The 19,535-nt window shown below is 42.7% G+C and overlaps 1 protein-coding gene across 2 annotated transcripts in view; it reads left to right on the top strand.

The window, feature by feature from the left end:
- The window catches only part of TRPM6 (transient receptor potential cation channel subfamily M member 6), a 106,712-nt gene that overhangs the window by 15,683 nt on the left and 71,494 nt on the right, over positions 1–19,535 (top strand). The window contains exons 2-7 of one of the 2 annotated variants that reach the window (XM_058657367.1): positions 1,183–1,262; positions 4,688–4,726; positions 9,653–9,830; positions 11,187–11,400; positions 14,280–14,404; positions 17,621–17,792. In XM_058657367.1, the coding sequence (XP_058513350.1) occupies positions 1,183–1,262; positions 4,688–4,726; positions 9,653–9,830; positions 11,187–11,400; positions 14,280–14,404; positions 17,621–17,792 (808 nt within the window). Of the gene's footprint in view, positions 1–1,164; positions 1,263–4,687; positions 4,727–9,652; positions 9,831–11,186; positions 11,401–14,279; positions 14,405–17,620; positions 17,793–19,535 lie in introns of those variants that run through there. The other variant, XM_058657368.1, reaches the window with a different exon arrangement.

Genomic DNA, 19,535 nt, shown 5'->3' with positions numbered 1-19,535 from the left:
CTTAAAGATGTTCTCTTGACAGAGAAGAATAGCATCCACCAAAACCCAATGTAATTATGAAAAACATCCAGTAAAATAACAACAGAAAATTAAATAGGTGAACAACCCATTGCTAAAATGGCAGAACCAAATTACCACCTATCTGTATTAACCCTAAATGTAAATGTATTAAACTCATCAATCAAATATCATAGATTAGCAGACTGGATTAAAAAAATAAAACTCATTTATATATTGCCTACAGGAGTCATATCTCACCAACAAAGATCAACAGAAACTGTATCTCATGATTTTTGATGTTTTTTCTTTATTTAGTTTCATCTCTTCGAAACACTTTCTTCCTCTTTAAATTCTTCAGTGACTCATAGATCAGACAGTAACATCATTTTCTTCAAGAAGGTTCTTGATTTTCTTTTTTCATTTCTTCAGCAACACATTAGTGATTCAGTAGCATGTTATTTAACTTCATAGCATTTTAATTTATTTTTCTTCCTGCTGTTGATTTTGTTTTGTGGCTTTTCACTTAAGTGGATGTATAGTAACTGTATAATGGAGACTATCATATCTAGTAGCATGTCATTTAACTTCATGGCATTGTAAATTTTTAGTTTTCCTCCTGTTGCTGATTCTGTATTGTGACTTTTCATTTAAGGGGATGTGTAATAACTGTGTAATGGAGACTGTCATATCTACATGTGAGAATACCATGCAGTATGTATCTCTACTTCCAGATTGAACATGGACTACCAAAGAAATTGTCAACTATATCTTTAAAATAAGATTTGAACTCTCGCAATGGTGGACATATGACTGTGTATGAATAACTATATTATAGTAATAATATAGGGGAACTCAGTAGAGTGGGGAGGGGATTTGAGGAGGAGTAAGAGATAATCCCAGGGCCTATGAAACTGTACCATAAAATGATAATAATAATAATTAAAATCTGGTGGAACCAAAAAAATTTTGTCACTCAGGGTGAGATTATGGACCCATTGATTTTGTATTTGTACGTTCATATTTGGTATATATTGCAAATGTTTTACGTAACTGAAGTCAATAAATGATTAGCTTGTTGGGACTGGCCTTAGCATTATAGTGAGGCTCTATGACAGGGACATCTCTGCCACCTGAACTGAGATGACACTACTTTGTCACTAAATAATGACATTTTCTGTTCAGCCTCAGAAATCCTGGATCGAAGCAGTATTTGAAAAGAGAGAATGTAATAAAATCATACCCAGCTCAAAAGACCCACACAGGTAACATTTTTAATTATATTTTTCTTTTTATTACATAAAAAAAATTTGGATTTTTTTTTTAGCTTTATATTTTTCTTTTTAAAGCAACACTATTTGGAAACTTGTAGTCACTTCAAAATATGACCTATCCAAAGGATTTGTAATATGCCTAAAGTTAGTATTTGCTAGTCTTATGATTTTCTCTTTATAAAAGCAATACATGATGGTTATTAAAAAAATGGTAAGAATAGGGACCTGGTTAATCTGATACCTTACTCCAGCCGCAGTGCCCATCATGTGGCTGGCTTCCGATAAACATCTGCTCAATGAAGTGTACAGGAGGAGGAAGTTCAATGGAATGACATCATTTAGTACTGTGGTGGATTTCATTCCATTTGATGCTGTAGTTGCTCTTCATAGGGCTGGGGGGCATAGATATTAGGGAAGGAGTACATCCATTTCACTGGATTTGGGTAATATTAAATACTTTACAATCATCTGAACATGAAGTCATCAAGCCATTTGGGAGTGTCTCCTGTGCCCCAGAAGGGTGTGACGATCTGTGGGGAACAGGAGTTGGTCAGCACGCTTCAGGACACTGTTCTCAGATCACATCGCAGCTGGTTCAGAGCCTCGCTCCTCCCTCAGGCTTCTCATTTGAGCAGATGAGAGGCCACAGGCTGGAGTAATTCGCAATGGACTACTATAGCCATTTAGAAGCTCCACTTGCAGAACAAAGTTCGAAAAGGCAACCTGCGAAAAACAGGGGGAAAAAAAGAGCTATGGAAAATTCCCCAGGGTAATCAGGTTCATGAAATTAAGACTGGATGGCACTGCCCTTTGTGGAAAAGTAAAACGGAAAATAAATAAGGCAATGTTTCAATGGGGAAAATCACTCTATTTTTAGATATCTTTCTGCATTTGGTCTTATATCCATTTAAAGTAGAAATCATGACTGTACCTTGATGGAAGTGTGGCACAACAAGGTTCTTGAAATTCTCCTTCTTTAGGGATGACTAAAATTGTGTTCCTTGCATCTGTTAAACATTCACCAGTCCCACCCTCATGAATGACTTACACTTTTTAAGCCCAGTGATTGGAAATTTTCATCTTTCCTACTTACAAAACATTTACAGAATGCCAAGGTAACCTTGTTTGTTCCGTCCATCATTTACGGTACGTGGGGATGCGATCGGGCTGCGGTGGAAGCAGTCTGAATTGCGCCCTGGTGGCTCCTGCTGCTTCTGTAAACGGAAAATCCATCTTCACAATTGCCTTGAGTCCCACGGAGAGGGACACCAAGTTGGTGTGTCTGTTAATTAACCAACCCATGGACTCAGCAACAACATTGATGCTTGTAATTCTACAAGTATGCCAGGGCCTTCTGTGTGTTCTCTCAGTAGGTATTTGGCCTGCCTGCCTGCCTTCCTCTTTTTCTTCCTTTCTCTCTCTCTCCCTCTTTCTTTCTCTCTCTCTCTCTTTCTTTCTCTCTCTCTCTTTCTCTCTCTTTCTCTCTCTCTCTCTCTCTCTCTCTCTCTCTCTCTTTCTTTCTCTCTCTCTCTCTTTCTTTCTCCCTCCCTCCCTTCCTTCTCTTTCTTTTTTTTTCTCCTTTCTTTTGAAAAGTAATTTACAGAGAGAGAGAGTGATCTTCCATGTACTGTTCACTTTGAATGACTGCAGTGGCTGGAGTTGAGCTAATCCAAAGCCAGGACCCAGGAGCCTTTTCCCCGGTCTCTTGCAGTGGTGCAGGGTCTCAAGGACTTGAGCCATTCTCCTGGGCTTTCCTAGTCACTAACCAGGGAGTTGGCTTGGAAGTGGAGCAGCTGGGAACAGATGGTGTCCATGTAGATGCTGGCACTGCAGTTGAAGGATTAGCTTGCTAAGCCACTACACCAGTCCCAGTAATTTACTTTTCTTTTCTTTTCATTTATTTATTTATTTATTTTTATTGGAAAGTCAGATATACAGAGAGGAGGAGAGTCAGAGAGGAAGGTCTCCCATTCAATGATGCACTCCCCAAGTGGCCACAATAGCCAGAGCTGTGCCGATCTGAAGCCAGGAGCCCAGAGCCTCCTCTGGGTATCCCACATGGGTACAGGGTCCCAAGGCTTTGGGCCATACTCAACTGCTCTCCCAGGCCACAAGCAGGGAGCTGGATGGGAAACGGGACAGCCGAGATGAGAACTGGTGCCCATATGGGATCCCGGCTGATGCAGGGTGGACACTTTAACGGCTAGGCTACTGTGCTGGGCCCTACTTTCAATTACAATACATTTTTTTCTTTTATTAATTCTTTTGCAAACTAATAAGAAATAAATTTGATAATGTTGAATTGCAGTAAAGTTTCTAAGAAAAGATCCTCCAAAAAGCCAGTGACAGAAGGAAGTATAAGCCTTAATTGTTATGGGCCCGGCGGCGTGGCCTAGCGGCTAAAGTCCGCCCCTTGAATGCGCCGGGATCCCATATGGGTGCTGGTTCTAATCCCGGCAGCTCCACTTCCCATCCAGCTCCCTGCTTGTGGCCTGGGAAAGCAGTCGAGGACGGCCCAAAGCTTTGGGACCCTGCACCTGTGTGGGAGACCCGGAAGAGGTTCCAGGTTCCCAGCTTTGGATCGGCGCAGCACCGACTGTTGCGCTCACTGGGGGAGTGAATCATTGGACAGAAGATCTTCCTCTCTATCTCTCCAGCTCTCTGTATATCTGACTTTGTAATAAAAATAAATAAATCTTAAAAAAAGCCTTAGTTGCTAGTATGTGAATCACTTGACGCCTTATTCAATGAGTATTACCTTTCTTCCATTATCTTAGACACAAGTTTCTGTTAAGAATTTTTCATATTGAAAATATGAACCTCAATGACTATAGTGCCAAAGCTTCAAATCCGGAAAATTGTTCTAAATTATATTTAAAAAGAAAAATGAATTACGATTGTACCATCACCCTCCAATTCTGCTAATTTCCCATCAAAATCCTAAAAAAAATATATTTCATGGAACATACCAAAAATTTATATTCATGTTTCAAATATTTAAAAAGATAATAGAATTTTCTTCTTTGGTTGTCAAGAATTGTTACCCTCGTATTTAACAAGCACAGCTATCCTGATCATATGAACAGTGCTGTAAGATATTTTGTACATGTTAGCTCAGGCAATCCTTTCGTTAACCATATAGGGCAGGCGATATTTTCAGATGTGAAGCAGAGGCCTAGCGAAATCATTAAATGAATGGGATATAATTCCAACTTTCATGCTTTATCAATTGTATTATGGTTGCTGCAGTACAGTTACATTTAGTGAATGACATGTGGGAATATTTGGGAAAAGAGATAGAGAAGAAATTGTTAGTCTTCCAGATCCAGGGAAATAGTAGGTATTATTTTGTACAAGTGCTATGAATCTTTTGAAATATATCAGTCAATTAACAGGCATTTATTTCCTTCCTTTAGGTGTACTTCAGGATGCCAGGTGTGTCAAAATTTGATCAGGTAAGATTTAGATACGGATTCTTTGTAACTTGATGACGCTTTGTTTAAAGAAGTTTTGGGACAGTTTCTTGACATTTGAGTGGGTTCAGCGAAAGGTGAATTTCATTGATGATTTAGTACATGGACCCAATTATTAACTTACTTGAAAGGAACGAGTGACAGAATGAGAAGATAGAACAGGAGAGAGAGAGAGAGAGATGTTCTGTCCGTTCTTTCACTTCCAAATGGTCACAGTGGCTGGGGTGGACGAGGCCGAAGCCACGAGCCTGGACCTATAGCCTGGTCTCCCGCGTGAGGAGCAGGGCCCCAGCATGGGCTGTCCACCGCCTCCGCAGGTGCAGAGGGAGCTGGGTAGGAAATGCAGCGTCAGGGACTCAAAGTGGGCATTCCATCACGGAATTCTGGTGTTGTAGCGGCAGACTTATCAGACCTGACATTATGTCAACCCCCAAAATCTTACTTTAAGATTTGTCACTGAAACTCATGGTAGAAAATAGTAATAACAGAGTTTTAGCTTTAAAAATAATAAAACAGAGCCCTTCTAGAAAAGGAGACATATGAAATTGGCAACATGAATTTCTTTTTAGACGAGAATTGCTTTCATCATTGAGAGGCAGGGAAGCAAGTGAATTGCATGTTGCTTATTTATGTACTAGGTTACAAAATGGCTTGTTTATGTTGACCAAAAAGCTAAACAAACCAAATTCACTATTTAGATAGCTCAGCAAAACATGTCTGTGCTGATTCACCAACGTAAAGTAGAACTGTGCTGAATTCTTGGCAATAAAAACCTTCTTTATATTGAAAGACCTGAGTATCAATGTCACTTTATCTTTCTACTCATTTTACTTAACTGAATGTTACCCCTTAGCCTCTACGTTTGTTTCTGCCCCCCCCCTTTTTTTTTTTAAAGATTTACTTCATTTTTATTTGAACAACAGAGTTATAGAGAGAAAAAGAGACAGAGAGGTATTCCATCCACTGGCTCACTCTACAAAGAGCCACAATGGCTGGAGTTCAGCTGATCTGAAGGCAGGAGCCAGGAGCTTCCTGCGGGGCTCTCAAGGGACTGCTGGGTCTCAAGGTCTTGTGCTATCCTCTGTTGTTTTCTGGCCGTAAGCAGGGAGCTGGATCAGAACGTGAACCGGCACCTTTACGGGATGCAGGTGCCATAGGCCAGAGTTGAGCCTACTGTGCCAAGTGCCAACCCTGTTTATGTCAAACTATGCTCAAGATGTTTTAGATAATGTGAAAGATGATGAAATGTTAACTAGAGAATAGAAGTATTTCGTTAACATGAATTCTGAAACTCAACGGATAATGATTAAGATACAACTTAATGATTTACTGCATTCTATCTACAAGCCCAGCTGTCCAGCCCACCATCTGCCCATCTAGCTCTGCTTTTGCTAATCCATAAAGGCTGCCTCTAAGTCCTGTTGTTTGAGCGAGGTGTTCACGCTTGGCTTCACTGAACAGCACCTTGTTGAAATCACTCTGGCAGCTTCTCTGTTTAAAAGGATTTCTCTATGTAAGCTTAAAGGATTTGAGTGAAATGCTTGGTACACTTAAGGCATGTAAGTTCTTTTGTGTGTGTTATGATGATCATATTGTGCTTATAACACAGGGAGTATTTTCTGGTCCATGGGATTGGATTTAAGGAACATGCTGGTATTTTTTGATTATCACAAGGCTCAGTGCAACATTTCCAGGGTGGACAGGTGTGAGTAACCATGTGTCATGTGCTTTCACCGATTATCCTCCAGAAACCTTGTATGAGCTACACACAACCTCAGAAGTCTTGAGCTATGCATTTTCTGAAATGCTGGCCAACAAATTCAGATGTATCAAATCAGCAAAGTGCGAAAAAGCCACTGGGGGAAGTCTTGAAGAGAGATTCTAATTTCTATTTTCATTATTTGTTCATAAAGGTTTATTTTTGCTTACTCAAAAGGCAGAGAAAGGGAGAGAGAGAGAGAGGAAATCTTCCTTCTGATAACTCACTTCTTACAGGGCTGAAATGGCCAGGGCTATGCCGGAGCTAAGGCAGAAACCTGTAGTCCCATCCCTATTTTTGTCTTTTAAATCTGAAAACCCCAACAGACTAATAGAAAAACATTAAAAAATACTTACTGTGAAGAATTATTTCCTCTTTTGTCCCTAGGGAGGGAGCTTTAATTCCTACCTCCCTCAGTTGTGGCCCCCATGAGTACTAGTGCTTGAAGATTCCTTTTCGAGTTTCAAATCCATAAGTAAAAATGAGTATATATTAAATTTTTATTCAGTCCTCTGTTTCCCACAAATGTGCTGTCTTAGTCTGTTGAGCCTAGGAGAGCTAGGGGGTTTATAAAGAGTCATTTCGTATGGGTCTGCAGGCTGGGGAATCCAAGGTCAGAGTGCTGTAAGGTGTGACGGCTGTTGAGAACCAACTTTCTCATTGTGGTGCCTTTTGGTTTTATCGGCGTTGATGGGAGTGATTAAGTAGCTCTCTGAGATGCCTTTTTAATTTTTTATTTTATTATTATTTCTAAAGATTTTTAAAAATTTTTATTGGAAATGCAGATTTACAGAGAGAAGGAGAGAGAAAGGTCTTCCTATGGGGGTTCACTCTCCAAATGGCCGCAACAGCCAGAGCAGAGCTGAGGGTCTCCCATGCGGGTGCCAGGTCCTGAGAACTCAGGCCATCGTCTGGTGCCTTCCCAGGCCCTAAGCAGAGAGCTGGATGGGAAGTGGAGCAGCCGGGATTAGAACCGGGATTCTAGCAGCTGGGATTAGCCCATACTGGATGGCAAAGCTTATAGATGGAGGATTAGCCTGTCGAGCCATTGGACCGGCTCTTATTGAAATGTCTTTTGTAATGACAATAAATCTGTTTCATAATGGCAAGCCCCATGAGCTAATCACCTCCCCAAAGCCCCCCATCTCCAATAGTTCAGATTTCCGCCTCCGGATTAGGGGAAGATGCGGACATTCAATTCACAGCGGACAACAGGCCATGAATGCTGTGCGGACCTCCGCTGCTCTCATGACTCAACAGAAAAGGCTTCCCTTCTGCTTGACAACACAAGTCCATATTGTAAATTATTTAGTTGGTTCTGTCTTGATGGACATTTACATTATTTATTTTCAGCCTTTCACAATTATGAACAGAGCTGTAATCAGTCACTTCAGACACCTGTAAATTGACTACGGCGTAGTATGTCAATTGACAGTGTATGATAATTTATAAATAAATATGCATACATCATAGTACATACTGAAAATATTTTTGCTATCGATAGATTGGTCTTCATATAATTTATTTTGTACTGTTTCATTACATTTGGGGGAATGTGTATCAATATATAAATTATATGTATTTATTGATAAAAGTATAAACATTACACTAATGTCTGTATTACAGAAACAAAACAAGGAGTCATACAGGGAATAGGTGGATGAATAATGTCAAAATATCTAATGTTAGCGAAAATTCTTTGTTCTCCTCAAATATTATTATGTGGAAGGAGATGGGACTGGTGCTGTGGCATAGCAGCCTGGGCCTCAGCCTGTGGTGCCAGCATCCTATATAGGATTCTTGTTTTGTGGTTTGTGTCCTGGCTGTTGCGCTTCTGATCCAGCTCGCTGCTATCGACTGGCAAAACAGCAGAGGATGATTCAAGTCCTTGGAGCCCTGGACCCACGTGTGAAACCAGGAAGGAGCCCCCAGCTTTGATCAGCCTTGCTCCGACTGCTGCGATCATTTGTGGAGTGAATCATTGATGGAAGGCCTCTCTGTCTCTTCTCTTTCAAGTAAAAATAAAATAAAGGAAAGGAAATGTACAACCCAATACATGCTTGCTGTCCCCAGGTCATGATGTGCTCAGGGAGCCAGCTGTGGGAGGGTCAGTTCTGTTTAGTTGTTGTGCTTCTGTTATCAAGGCTATATTTAGTTTGCAGTCTCATTGAAGGGAGATTGTTGGTTTTGGGGAGGGACTGCTTTGGTCGTGGCCCAACTTGTCAGCTCTCAAGTTGCTTTATTTGCAGGTTTTGTCCATGTGTCCATTGAGAAACCTGTGCGTTGCTTCCATCTCGTGATCATTGTTAATTCTGCTCTGAACGGAAGTGTGCAGGAGATTTTTAGTTTCTTTCTGAAATGTATCTATGCATTTGAAAGGCTGAGAGAAAGAGAGAGAGAGAGAGAGAGAGAGAGAGAGAGAAACTTCCACCCACTCAGTCAGATGCTGGCTTTGCAAGCGGTAGCTTAGCCTGCCTGCCACAGTACCTTGGTATTGTCTTTTAAACATTCCCCAAATGACTATAATGTACAGTCAAGGGGGAGGACCCCTGAAGATGTTTCTAAATTCAGAACACAATTTAATGTCCAAAGTCTTCATGTGAAGTACTACACATTCGAAATGTTCTTGGGAAAAATCTTATGGTGATAAGTATGTATTCATTTGAAAATATCTCGTACAAAGGGCAGATGTTGTGGCGTGGTAGGTTAGGCTGCCGTTTGAGATGCCCACGTCCTGTTTTGGAGTGCCTGGTTCAAGTCCCGGCTACTCTGCTTCTGATTCGGCTTCCTGCTAAGGAGTATCTGGAGAAGCAACAGAGAGTGGCGCACGTATGGGTCCGCGCACTCATGTGGGACACCTAGACTGCTGTACGTTCTTTTGGTTTAGTTTGTCCCCCTGCTGCTGCACACATTTGGGATGGCTGGAAGATTTCCCCTTCTCTCAGTCACTCTGTCTTTCAAATGAATTAAATTTTTAGAAATCTGTAATGTTTTTGCACCAAAACGAACATATTGTTTAATTCCATTTTCTGTGATTTTTGGGAAGTAACCCTATTTATGCCGTTTGTACAAGTGCTTTATGAACGTGTAGAAATATTTCATCCATTTCCTCTTCTGAGGTTTTTTAAAAATTTCTTTCTGAATTTAAGATGCTACTGTGGCCGATTGGTTGGAGACCATCAAGGAATAGATGATGTGTGGACCCTATCAGCTGCCGACGGCAACGACAATGAACCGTGGTCTGTTGAGAAACACACAACGAAAAGCTCTACAGACACCTTTGGCACCATTAACTTCCAAGATGGAGATCACATCTACCACTCCAAGGTTTCCTAACAACTCCAGGCCTTTCTCTGGTTTTGAACAGGATAACCGCTAACGTATCTCCAAGGGCAGATCATCCAATATCCTGGCTTTATTGCCAAAGGATCTAAGTTATTGAGTCCTAGACAAAAATGATGTGATTATTTGCTTTATGTCTGGGAGCCATTGGTCCTTTCCAGTGGTGGCATGGCCACATGTTTAATGAACGTTTTTTCTTTTGCAAACGTATACCCTGCAGAAGGCTGTAGCTTATTGCTCCTAGAAAAGTTAGTACCAGTGAGCAGGTATAGGCTGAGCCGTGAGCACAGAGAGAGATTCCTCATAGCTTGAAACTGTCCTCATCTCCTAAGTTCTCGTGAGGGTATGTTCTCCGGAAAGCACCTGTCTTCACCCAGCAAGGGGATTTTGCCTGAAAGCACCTGTCTTCACCCAGCAAGGGGATTTTGCCTGTGATTTGCAGCGCTATCCCTCCTGTATCTTGTGCACGATAAGTTTTATTGAGGAAGCCGCAGGTGGGGCGCTTGTCAGGGAACGGCTGGTTCATCAGTGCGGCAGAGCGTGATCAGGAGTCGGGTCGACGGCGAAACACGTTTCTGATAGTGCAGTTCTGGTGAAGTTTTATAATCTGGCTGTACAGGAATCTGCAGTGTGTTATTAGGCCTCTGGCTCGGAACTTTGCGCATAAATGCTTTCTTTAGCTGACCAAAAAATTGCCTCTTTTTGGAGACTGATTCTTAGAGAACCTTGTGTGTAACTTTTACTGTAAGTTTTACTCTTCTTCTTTTTGTTTTTGTATTTGGTCTTTCACTTTTACGTACTCATTTTTTGCATCTACTTAATAAATATTGACCGGGTGCCTATACTTGGTGTTCCTTCAAGTGCATATGTTCATGTAATAACATTGCTTAAAGTTTGACGAAAGAAAGAGCGAATAAACACAATTACCGTAGAGGGTGAGGAGTCTATGCAAAGAGTATGTTTGGATGAATGAAAGAATAACTCCTCTTGAATTTGGGGGGGACTTCAGCCACTAGGCTACCACACCAGGCCCCTCTCTGGGTCTTAAAGCTTTTTATTTATGGATGCAGATCTTCTGGAGAACATTAGTGGGCTAGCTCTGAGACCAGAGGAAGCTTTCCTACGGGGATTCTTAATTCCCAGAAGGAACTTAAAGGGGGTGTGGGATCCTCTACAAGTAAATATTTCCATTCCTTGAAGCTTTAATATGCTCCCAGACACTTCCTTTCTGGATTTGGCCATCTGGTCACCCTGCTGAGTGCCTATTGTTCCTGCCCCACCGTGAATGTTTCACCATTTTCTGTTCATGTATGTATGTATGTGTATGTGTTTTTTTTCCAGTATATTCGAACTTCTTATGATACCAGATTGGATCATCTGTTACATTTAATGTTAAAAGAGTGGAAGATGGAACTGCCGAAGCTGGTGATCTCCGTCCATGGGGGCATCCAGAGCTTTAAGATGCCCTCCAAGATTAAAGAGATCTTCAGCCATGGGTTGGTCAAAGCTGCAGAGACCACGGGGGCATGGATAATTTCGGAAGGCATCAATACTGGTAAAATACCCCTGTCCTTCTCCCTCCCTTGTTTCCTCTCTTTCTCTCCTTCCCTTTCCTTCCTTCTTTTCTCTCCCCCCAGCCCCCAATTTCTGTTCTCTGCTTCTATCTCCTCTTTGTTGCCACGAGGTGAACAGAATGGTGAGCGTCAAGAATTCCACACAGTGGTCTCTGAATCTTATTTCTTTATCTCAGCATTTACAAAGTGTCTGCCTGTTGCAGTCACCTGGGGAGATTTTTAAAAATACACACGCGTAGACGCTCCCCAGGACGAATTAGAGATTTTCAGGGTGGAGCTGATAGAGTTTGTCTGATGTGCAGCCAGAAGGAAGCCCTGGTAACTCCACAGGCCTTCTCTACCGTATTAACCCGTGCTTTCCCATCTCCTCTTGGCTTCTCTTCCCTTTCATGTGAGATGTCCCAGTGAGTGTCTTCCGCTAGATTCTGCCTGTACTTCAAGATCCAAGCAAGTGCCGCCACACTCGTGGAGTGGCATCTCAGTGTCTCGAGTTTGCTCACTTGCGTCTTAAATTCTATAGTGCCAGCTGTCTGAAGCTCAGGGGGCCTTACTGAGCGCCATGAATCTCCTTCCTGGTTGAGTGCTAGGGGCCAGGACCTACATGTGTGCCTGAGCAATTCACAACACATACTGATGTTACCCATGATATCTTTTGACCAAAAAGGAAAAAAAAGAAGCAAATGACCAAAAAAAAAAAAAAAAAAAAAAAAAAGTCAATCTGAGAGATCTGAGCTGTGATGAATACATAGTCTTGTAGTGCATCAGGTACATTTTATAGATAATAATTGTTTCACTTTCCTGGGAGTGAAAGAGGTCTAAGTCCATTGTACAGCACTTTCTTTCCAAGAAGTGTTGCACTACTCATAGAAAAGTAAACTTGTGAATGTCTTAGTTCAGTAACTACATTAGGTTCCTTTAATTTTTTTTGAATTTTCTTTTATTTGAGACCTCGCTCCTCAGGGAGTGGAGGAGGGCAGAGAATGTTCTGGTCTGCTAGTTCACCCCCCAAATGCCCATGTTTGCTGGGAGTGGGCCAGGTCTGAAACTGGAAGCTATGAACTCAACCCCGGTGTTCCCACGAGGGTGGCAGGGTGCCATCATTGTTGCGCCTTGATCAGCACTTGGAGTCAGGAGCTGAATGTGGGAGTTAAACCTAGATATTCCGTCTGGGGGCACAAGTGTCTCAGCTGGTGTCTTACCCTCCTGACTATGTGCTCACCCCGCACTTTAAAAGGAAAACAAAACAAAGCACCACCACCAACAACAAAAAACAGCAGAGCTAACTAACCTAAGGAAACCCACACACAATAGTGTGAGATAGTTCATAGGATGAGCATCAAATCCAAATTTTACACTCATTGTAGTATTCCTAGCAATCACACAATCTTGTGTGAAGAAACTTTAGCCATTCTCTCATTATCAGTACTGTTAAGAAATGGGCAATTCACCTTATCACTCTATTTCCTGTACAAAAGATATGGGACATGCACACCATCTGTGACACCTATTCTGCCAGCGCTTCTCAGGGCCTTCCTGTTGGAGGAACAGCTTTCTCTGGGAGCTTGCTGGAGCTCAGAGCTCAGGCTGCACCGCAGCCCTACAGCAGCAGGATGCAGTAACATCCCTGGATGATCCTGGGTGCATTTATCCCGGAGCAGCTCTGCACATGGACTTGTGTCTGTTCTTGTGATGCTTCTCAACTGTGGCAGAATGTAGTTTTGCATGAGTCTTTGGCATTGGTTTAATTCGCTGTCATAGGCCTTCAGCACCTAATATATATAAAACATTTGGATTGCCCGGTGTCGATGGCTACTGGCTGACTCTTCACCTTGCATGTACTGGAATGCCATACGGCTGCCAGTTCATGTCCTGGCTGCTTCAGTTCCCATCCAGCTCCCCACTTGTGGCCTGGGAAAGCAGTCGAGAGCAGCCCAAAGCCTTGGGATCCTGCACCAGCTTGGGAAACCTGGAGGAAGCTCCTGGCTCCTAGCTTCAGATTGGCTCAGCCCGGCTGTTGTGGCCATTTGGGGAGTGAACCAGCAGATGGAAGATCTTTCTCTCTGTCTTTCCTTCTGTCTGTAAATCTGCCTTTTCAATAAAAATAAATAGATCTTTTTAAAAATTTGGATAATGGGATATTGATTTAAAATGAGTAATATGGGCTCTGGGTTTAGTGGCAAGAGTGAGTTATGGTAAGTGCACAGTAACTAGCTAAATGGATGACATTGTGAGGCAGCATGCTAAGTCATCACTTGGGATGCCCACAGCCTGTATCAAAGAGCCCAGAATACTGTAGCAATTTACAACCTTGAATTTGCTTACTTTAGCCAAGCAAGGGACACATCTCTAAGATGCTTTATTGGGACATTGGAAAAGATTAGGAACACACCCTTTCAACAATGCTGAAGTCAGGGTTGGCTTACTGAGCGAAAAAGAATGATGAAGTAGTGATTGTTGTTGAAGGACTATACTATTGTAATGATAGGGGAAAAACAGTGGTGGGGAGGGAGTGGGAGGCTGGAAGAGGAATTCCTTATGCCTATGGAAGTGTATCATGGAAAAATAAAACAATGCACAGTCTACTTAGGCAAGAACGGGGTTGGAACTAAGATGGTAGATAGAAACAGCACAGAGCAAGAGAACCCCTCTGGCTGGGTGCAGAGGTCAGTGCTCGCAGAAAAAGGTGTGGAGTGAGAATACAGGGAGCCAAGATACCAGCAGCTGATTCCAGTTTGCCAGCAACTTCCTTCCAGAGTGGCCTTGAGCAAAAACTCCTCTGCCATGTTGTTCTCTCTGGTGGTCACTGCGTCTTATGTGATCCGTGAGTTAAAACTTGACTTCTAAACTAGTTGTTTTGTAGGCGTGTCCAAGCACGTTGGGGAGGCTCTGAAAGCCCATTCCTCCAAGTCCTTGAGAAAAATCTGCACCGTAGGAATCCCCCCCTGGGGTGTCATTGAGAACCAGAAAGACCTCATTGGAAAAGACGTAAGTAGACAATCCTCCGACAGCCAGGAAATCAGCCTGTGTCCAGGTCTCCAACTTAACGCTGCAACTGGATTTGAGATGTAATGGAGAAGGGGGCTCTTGACTTCCTACTGTTTTCCTCCCTGTTTCTCAAAAATAAGCATTGCAGTGACTCAAGTGAAAAAGTTGAGACTCATCTGGAACCAAACTTTGTCTCACACCTCAGATTTGATCTGTTCATAAACTATCTTATCTTCTCTTTAAACACACACCCAGAGTATGACCTTTCCTGCTGAGTACTGTCATTGACCTGGTCTAGGACACCATCATCTGGCATCTGAGTGATTATACTTGCCTTTCTTATCATGGCTGCTATCCCTGATTGCAATGTGTTTTCACTATGGCATCCAGAATGATTCATCTACAATAAAAAAACAAATCACGCTGCTCCTCTTAGCAATTCTTCAATTGCTCTTGGCGCTGCTTGATACTTGTAAGGATTTACATGTGGTGAAATGAGATGGATTCTTAATTCTGTCCTAGCCACTTTCCATTTTCTCATCTGTTTCATTCATTGTTATATATTAATTCTTTCATTATACATGTTAGTTGAAAAGGGAATGCACGTATCTATTGCCAAGACTAAGTTTTCAGTAAAAACATCAGATATTAGAGAAGGTATAATGAAGAAAGATAACTTACTGGAACATTACATGTATCCGTGTTGATTTTTTTTTTAATTTTATTTGAAAGGCAGAGAGATAGAAAGAGAGCTCCTATCTCCTGGTTCATTCCCTAAATGTTTACAATAGCCAGGACTGTAGGCCAGACTGAAGCCAGAAGCCCGGAACGCAGCCTGGGTCTCCCAGGTGGAAGGCAGAGAAGCAGCGACTTGTGCAATCGTAGCTGCTTCTCAGGGTTTGCAGGATCAGGAAGCTGACTGGGGAGCCGGGCTGGGACTTTGAACCCATGGACTCCACCGTGGGTTGCAGAGAGCTTAACTGCTAGGCTAGATGTCCACCCCTGATCTGTTTTAAACTCATGAATTTAAGCATATCGTATGTGTTTTCCTGGCCCGATGTGGTGCACTCTTTGCCCTGTCAGAAAGAGGTTGGCTGTTTTGAATGGGACAGAATGTTAGGAAACGACAACCATGAATCACTGGGGTGTTCTGGTTTCTTGTGCCTGATAGTATTTGACTGTACGTTGAACTGATAAACCCTGCCGTTGGTATTATCCACCTAGGTGGTTTCCTGTCTCTCACTTCTGTAGAAAGTTCCATTAATTTGTGATTGAAATATCTACGAATCTTTAGACTAGCTTGCTTGTTTCCCTAACAGTGATCCTCAAGGTAGAACGGGTGGATGGCCCAGTGAGTATGTACATTCGGAAACACAACCCATGGCCGTCAGGAAAGGTGGTGACAGCTCGTATTCTGTGACTAGGATGGTCCCACACTTCCTGGGACCTTTGGCAGGTCAGAGGTCAGCCAGGGTAATATGGCTTTGTCAAACTTTGTCATGCTGATAAGTATAAAATAAGACCTAATCTTATTTCTGTATTTACCAGTGAGATTCAACATGTCTTCAAATGACTTTCAACACTTTTAAGCAGGGCTTTTATACTTAGTCTTATATACATACATACGTATCTTTTATATTTGTCTTTGAAATATTTTATATATTATAATTTAGTCTAGTAATATTTTTATTTGCTGTATTTTATGAATTTCTCCAAGTTTTAACTTGTATGTTGTTCATAGTACATTGTCAATCAATACAAAATAGTTTTTAATCTATTAATCATTTTTTTGACTCCTGGACTCAGTGTCATGCTTTGGAGTTAAGGTAGCTTTTCAAATGTAATTTTTTAAAAAAGATTTATTTTATTTTTATTGGAAAGTCAGACATACAGAGAGCAGGAGAGACAGAAAGGAAATCTTTCATCTGCTGATTCACTCCCCAAGTGGTCACAATGACCGGAGCTGAGCTGATCTGAAGCCAGGAGCCAGGAGCCTCTTCTGGGTCTCCGATGTGGTACAGGGTCTCAAGGCTTTGGGCCGTCCTCCACTGCTTTCCCAGGCCACAAGCAGGGAGCTGGATGGGAAGCAGAGCAGCCAGGATAGGAAGCAACACCCATATGGAATCCCAACATGCAAGGCAAGGATTTCAGCCGCTAGGCTACCGCATTGCGCCCTAAAATGTAGTGTTTCTAAAATTCATGCTCTTTATGTCCATTTTTTAAAGTCCATAGTACTTATATATTAGGAAAAGAAACCTGAGAAAGGAGGCAGAGATTACTCAGGGTGGAAGAGCCTGAACTTGGTCTGCTGTCTATAATGTGGGCTTGCTTCTAAAAGTATAGAAGCGGCAGACAGTGCTGGGGTTCTGTGGTTCCGTAGGCTAAGCCCAACTGAGCCCTAACTCTGCTTCAAATCCAACTTCCTGCTAATGAACACTTTTGAAAACAGCAAAGTGACGGCGTAAGTACTTTTGTCTCTGTCACTTACTTGGGAAATCTGAGTGGCGTTCTGGCTTTGGATTCAGCCCTGGTCAACCCTGGCTGTGTGAGCGTTTGGGGAGTGACTAAGCAGACATAAGTTTATTTCTTTCATTTTCTCTGCCTCTCTCCCTCTGCCATTCTGCCTTACCCATAAATGAAACAATAAGCCAATAAGAATGTTGACTTCTTAAAGTAGAATCTGTAACTGCAGTAAGGGTCTGATGGCTTATGATGATGTTTTTATATGGAATGAAATGCAGTGTTGCTGATTAGTTGTTATTATTCATTTCTTGTTCTTCAATACCAAAGTATTCCCAAACAGATTATATAAAAGGAGGTATTTTGATAATAGTGTGATCTATATATTGGTGAGATACTTTGTAATATTTTTTTGAAGGCCTTGAATAAGATAAGTACGGAAATGGAAAACAAGTATTTAGAAGCATTGTTTACATTGTAACCATGTGGCATGACTGGTGTACATGTCATGTCGAACACGGTGTGTGTTGTTGGTGAACTCATGCTGCAGGGGCTGCATTCCAGCTGTGCAGGGTAGGACCATGGGTTGGTCCCTAAACACGAGTCCTTCCCCATGGACAGTCTGAGAAACGCTGCTGTGAACAGGAGGTGGCATTTTATTCTTTAACTTGGATTGCTGCACAGAGCAGGGTTTGGGCACAGCTGAAGCTGCAGAAGGGCTCGCGTGCCGACCCTCTCTTGTTCCTTCCGTCTCAGGTGGTGTGCCTCTATCAGACCCTGGGCAACCCTCTCAGCAAGCTCACCACCCTCAACAGCATGCACTCGCACTTCATCTTGGCCGACGACGGCACCGTGGGCAAGTACGGCAATGAAATGAAGCTCCGGAGGAATCTGGAGAAACACCTCTCACTGCAGAAAATCCACAGCTGTGAGTCCCGCAGGTTTCCCTGGCGTCTAACGTGGAGCAGGGTGCTGTGTTCTCTGTACAAAGTCCGAGCCGTGGAGGTCCCAGAGATGGAGCTCGCATGTGTGAACCCACAGCTGGAAGAAAGCAGGGCACAACAAAGCAGTGGGAGCGAGGAAGACATATTGGGGGTCAGGATGGTCAAGGGAGAGTCCGTGGGAGGATGGACTTCAGCAAGGCCTCCGAGATCCTGCAGGCTCGGCTCCATGGAGGGAGAGAAGTGCGGGACGTCTGTGGGAAGAGGGCAGTGGCAGCTGGAGGGAATGGGCTCTGAGCTTGGACGCCCGAGCAGCTGGGGTACGAACCATATGGGATTCTGGTGTACGCAAGGCAAGGACTAGTCATTAGGCCACTGGCACCAGGCCTGACTATATTCTTCAAGGAGCTACGTCTGTGAGTCGATACATCTACATTTTCTTTATGATAATAAGGAAGAACTTTTCAGGAGGTAGCAGTAAATGAGGGGGTGGAGAGGAGAGGAGGAACAGGAAAGCAGTTACGTAGATTGAGGGTCCTGGTGTCTGTTAACCAGCTCACATGTGACATCTGTAGAGCCTGGGAGTAGGATAAGAAGGAGGGCTGAGTGCTATATGTTTAAATATGCCGAAGGTTTAAGCTGTTGGAAAAGTTGATGCAGCCCCTTCTATACCTATAGCTGCAGGGCTGGGCTTGGGCTTCGCTTTTGGAGCCGTGGAGGTATGAGCTAGAGTGGGGCGGGAACAGAGCCGGCATCTCAGCCAAAGCTTGCAGCCAGCACGCTGCTTCTCCTTGCAGCCGTAGCTCAGCTCCGTGCCAGAGGAGCCTCGCAGTGACGGTCCAGGGGATGGCAGCTACCTCAGTGTCCAGACTCTGCCCGCTTCCCCACCCATCAGAGCTGCCTCTTGCCTTGTCCTGTTGGTCTCTGAGAAGGACCTACAAGGGACAGAGGCCCCAGCATCCCCCAGAGAGGGCTTTTGGAAGTATTTGGTAGTCCACTTGCTGTGAGACATTGCATTTTGGCTCTGCAGACTTCCGCTGAGGAGAGAGACGGAGGTGGGATAGAGGAGGGCCTAAAAAGCTAGGATAAAGTCTCCTGTTCCACGGGAGTCATGGTATTGCTGAATAAATAGTAGTTTAAGGCAATATGTGAAGCTCGAATCAAATAGGAAAATCTATGGAATGAACAAAGCTCCTGCTCCACATTTCCCTAAACCTTTTCTCCCCCCTTTACAAGCAATAGTTTCTCATATGTCCTTCCAGAGTTTTCTGGTCACTTCTATTTTTTTTTTCTAGCCACTTCCAGAATATGCTATAAATACAGTTACATATGAAATTATAAATACATATAAAATATATATGCATATATATGGTTTTGAAAATGTAAAAAGGATATATTGTGCATGCCTTCTTGTGGCTTTCTTTTCACTTTCTATCTATTTGAAAAGAATGACCCACTTATCATTTCTGTATTTTTTTTTCTTTTTGGTGTGTGTGTGTGTGTGTGTGTGTGTGAGCTTCCATACTTTAATAAAGTAATTTAATTAAGAAAAATTCAAACAGTGGTAACTGGTCTAAACAGAAATGTAAACCTCGTTTAGAACTGCCCATCCCATTTTGTTTCTAGAAACCACAACCAATAAAAGTTTATTGCACTGGCAGTGTTTGATGACTGTTTTGCCCTGTTTACTTTTAGGTATATTTGTAATGTAAAGTTTCTTGGGCAGTATT

This window comes from Ochotona princeps, chromosome 31 (genome assembly GCF_030435755.1).
Source record: "Ochotona princeps isolate mOchPri1 chromosome 31, mOchPri1.hap1, whole genome shotgun sequence".
Taxonomy (NCBI): domain Eukaryota; kingdom Metazoa; phylum Chordata; class Mammalia; order Lagomorpha; family Ochotonidae; genus Ochotona; species Ochotona princeps.
The sequence above is the reverse complement of the archived record's forward strand: the minus strand, read 5'-3'. Positions and strand labels throughout refer to the sequence as shown.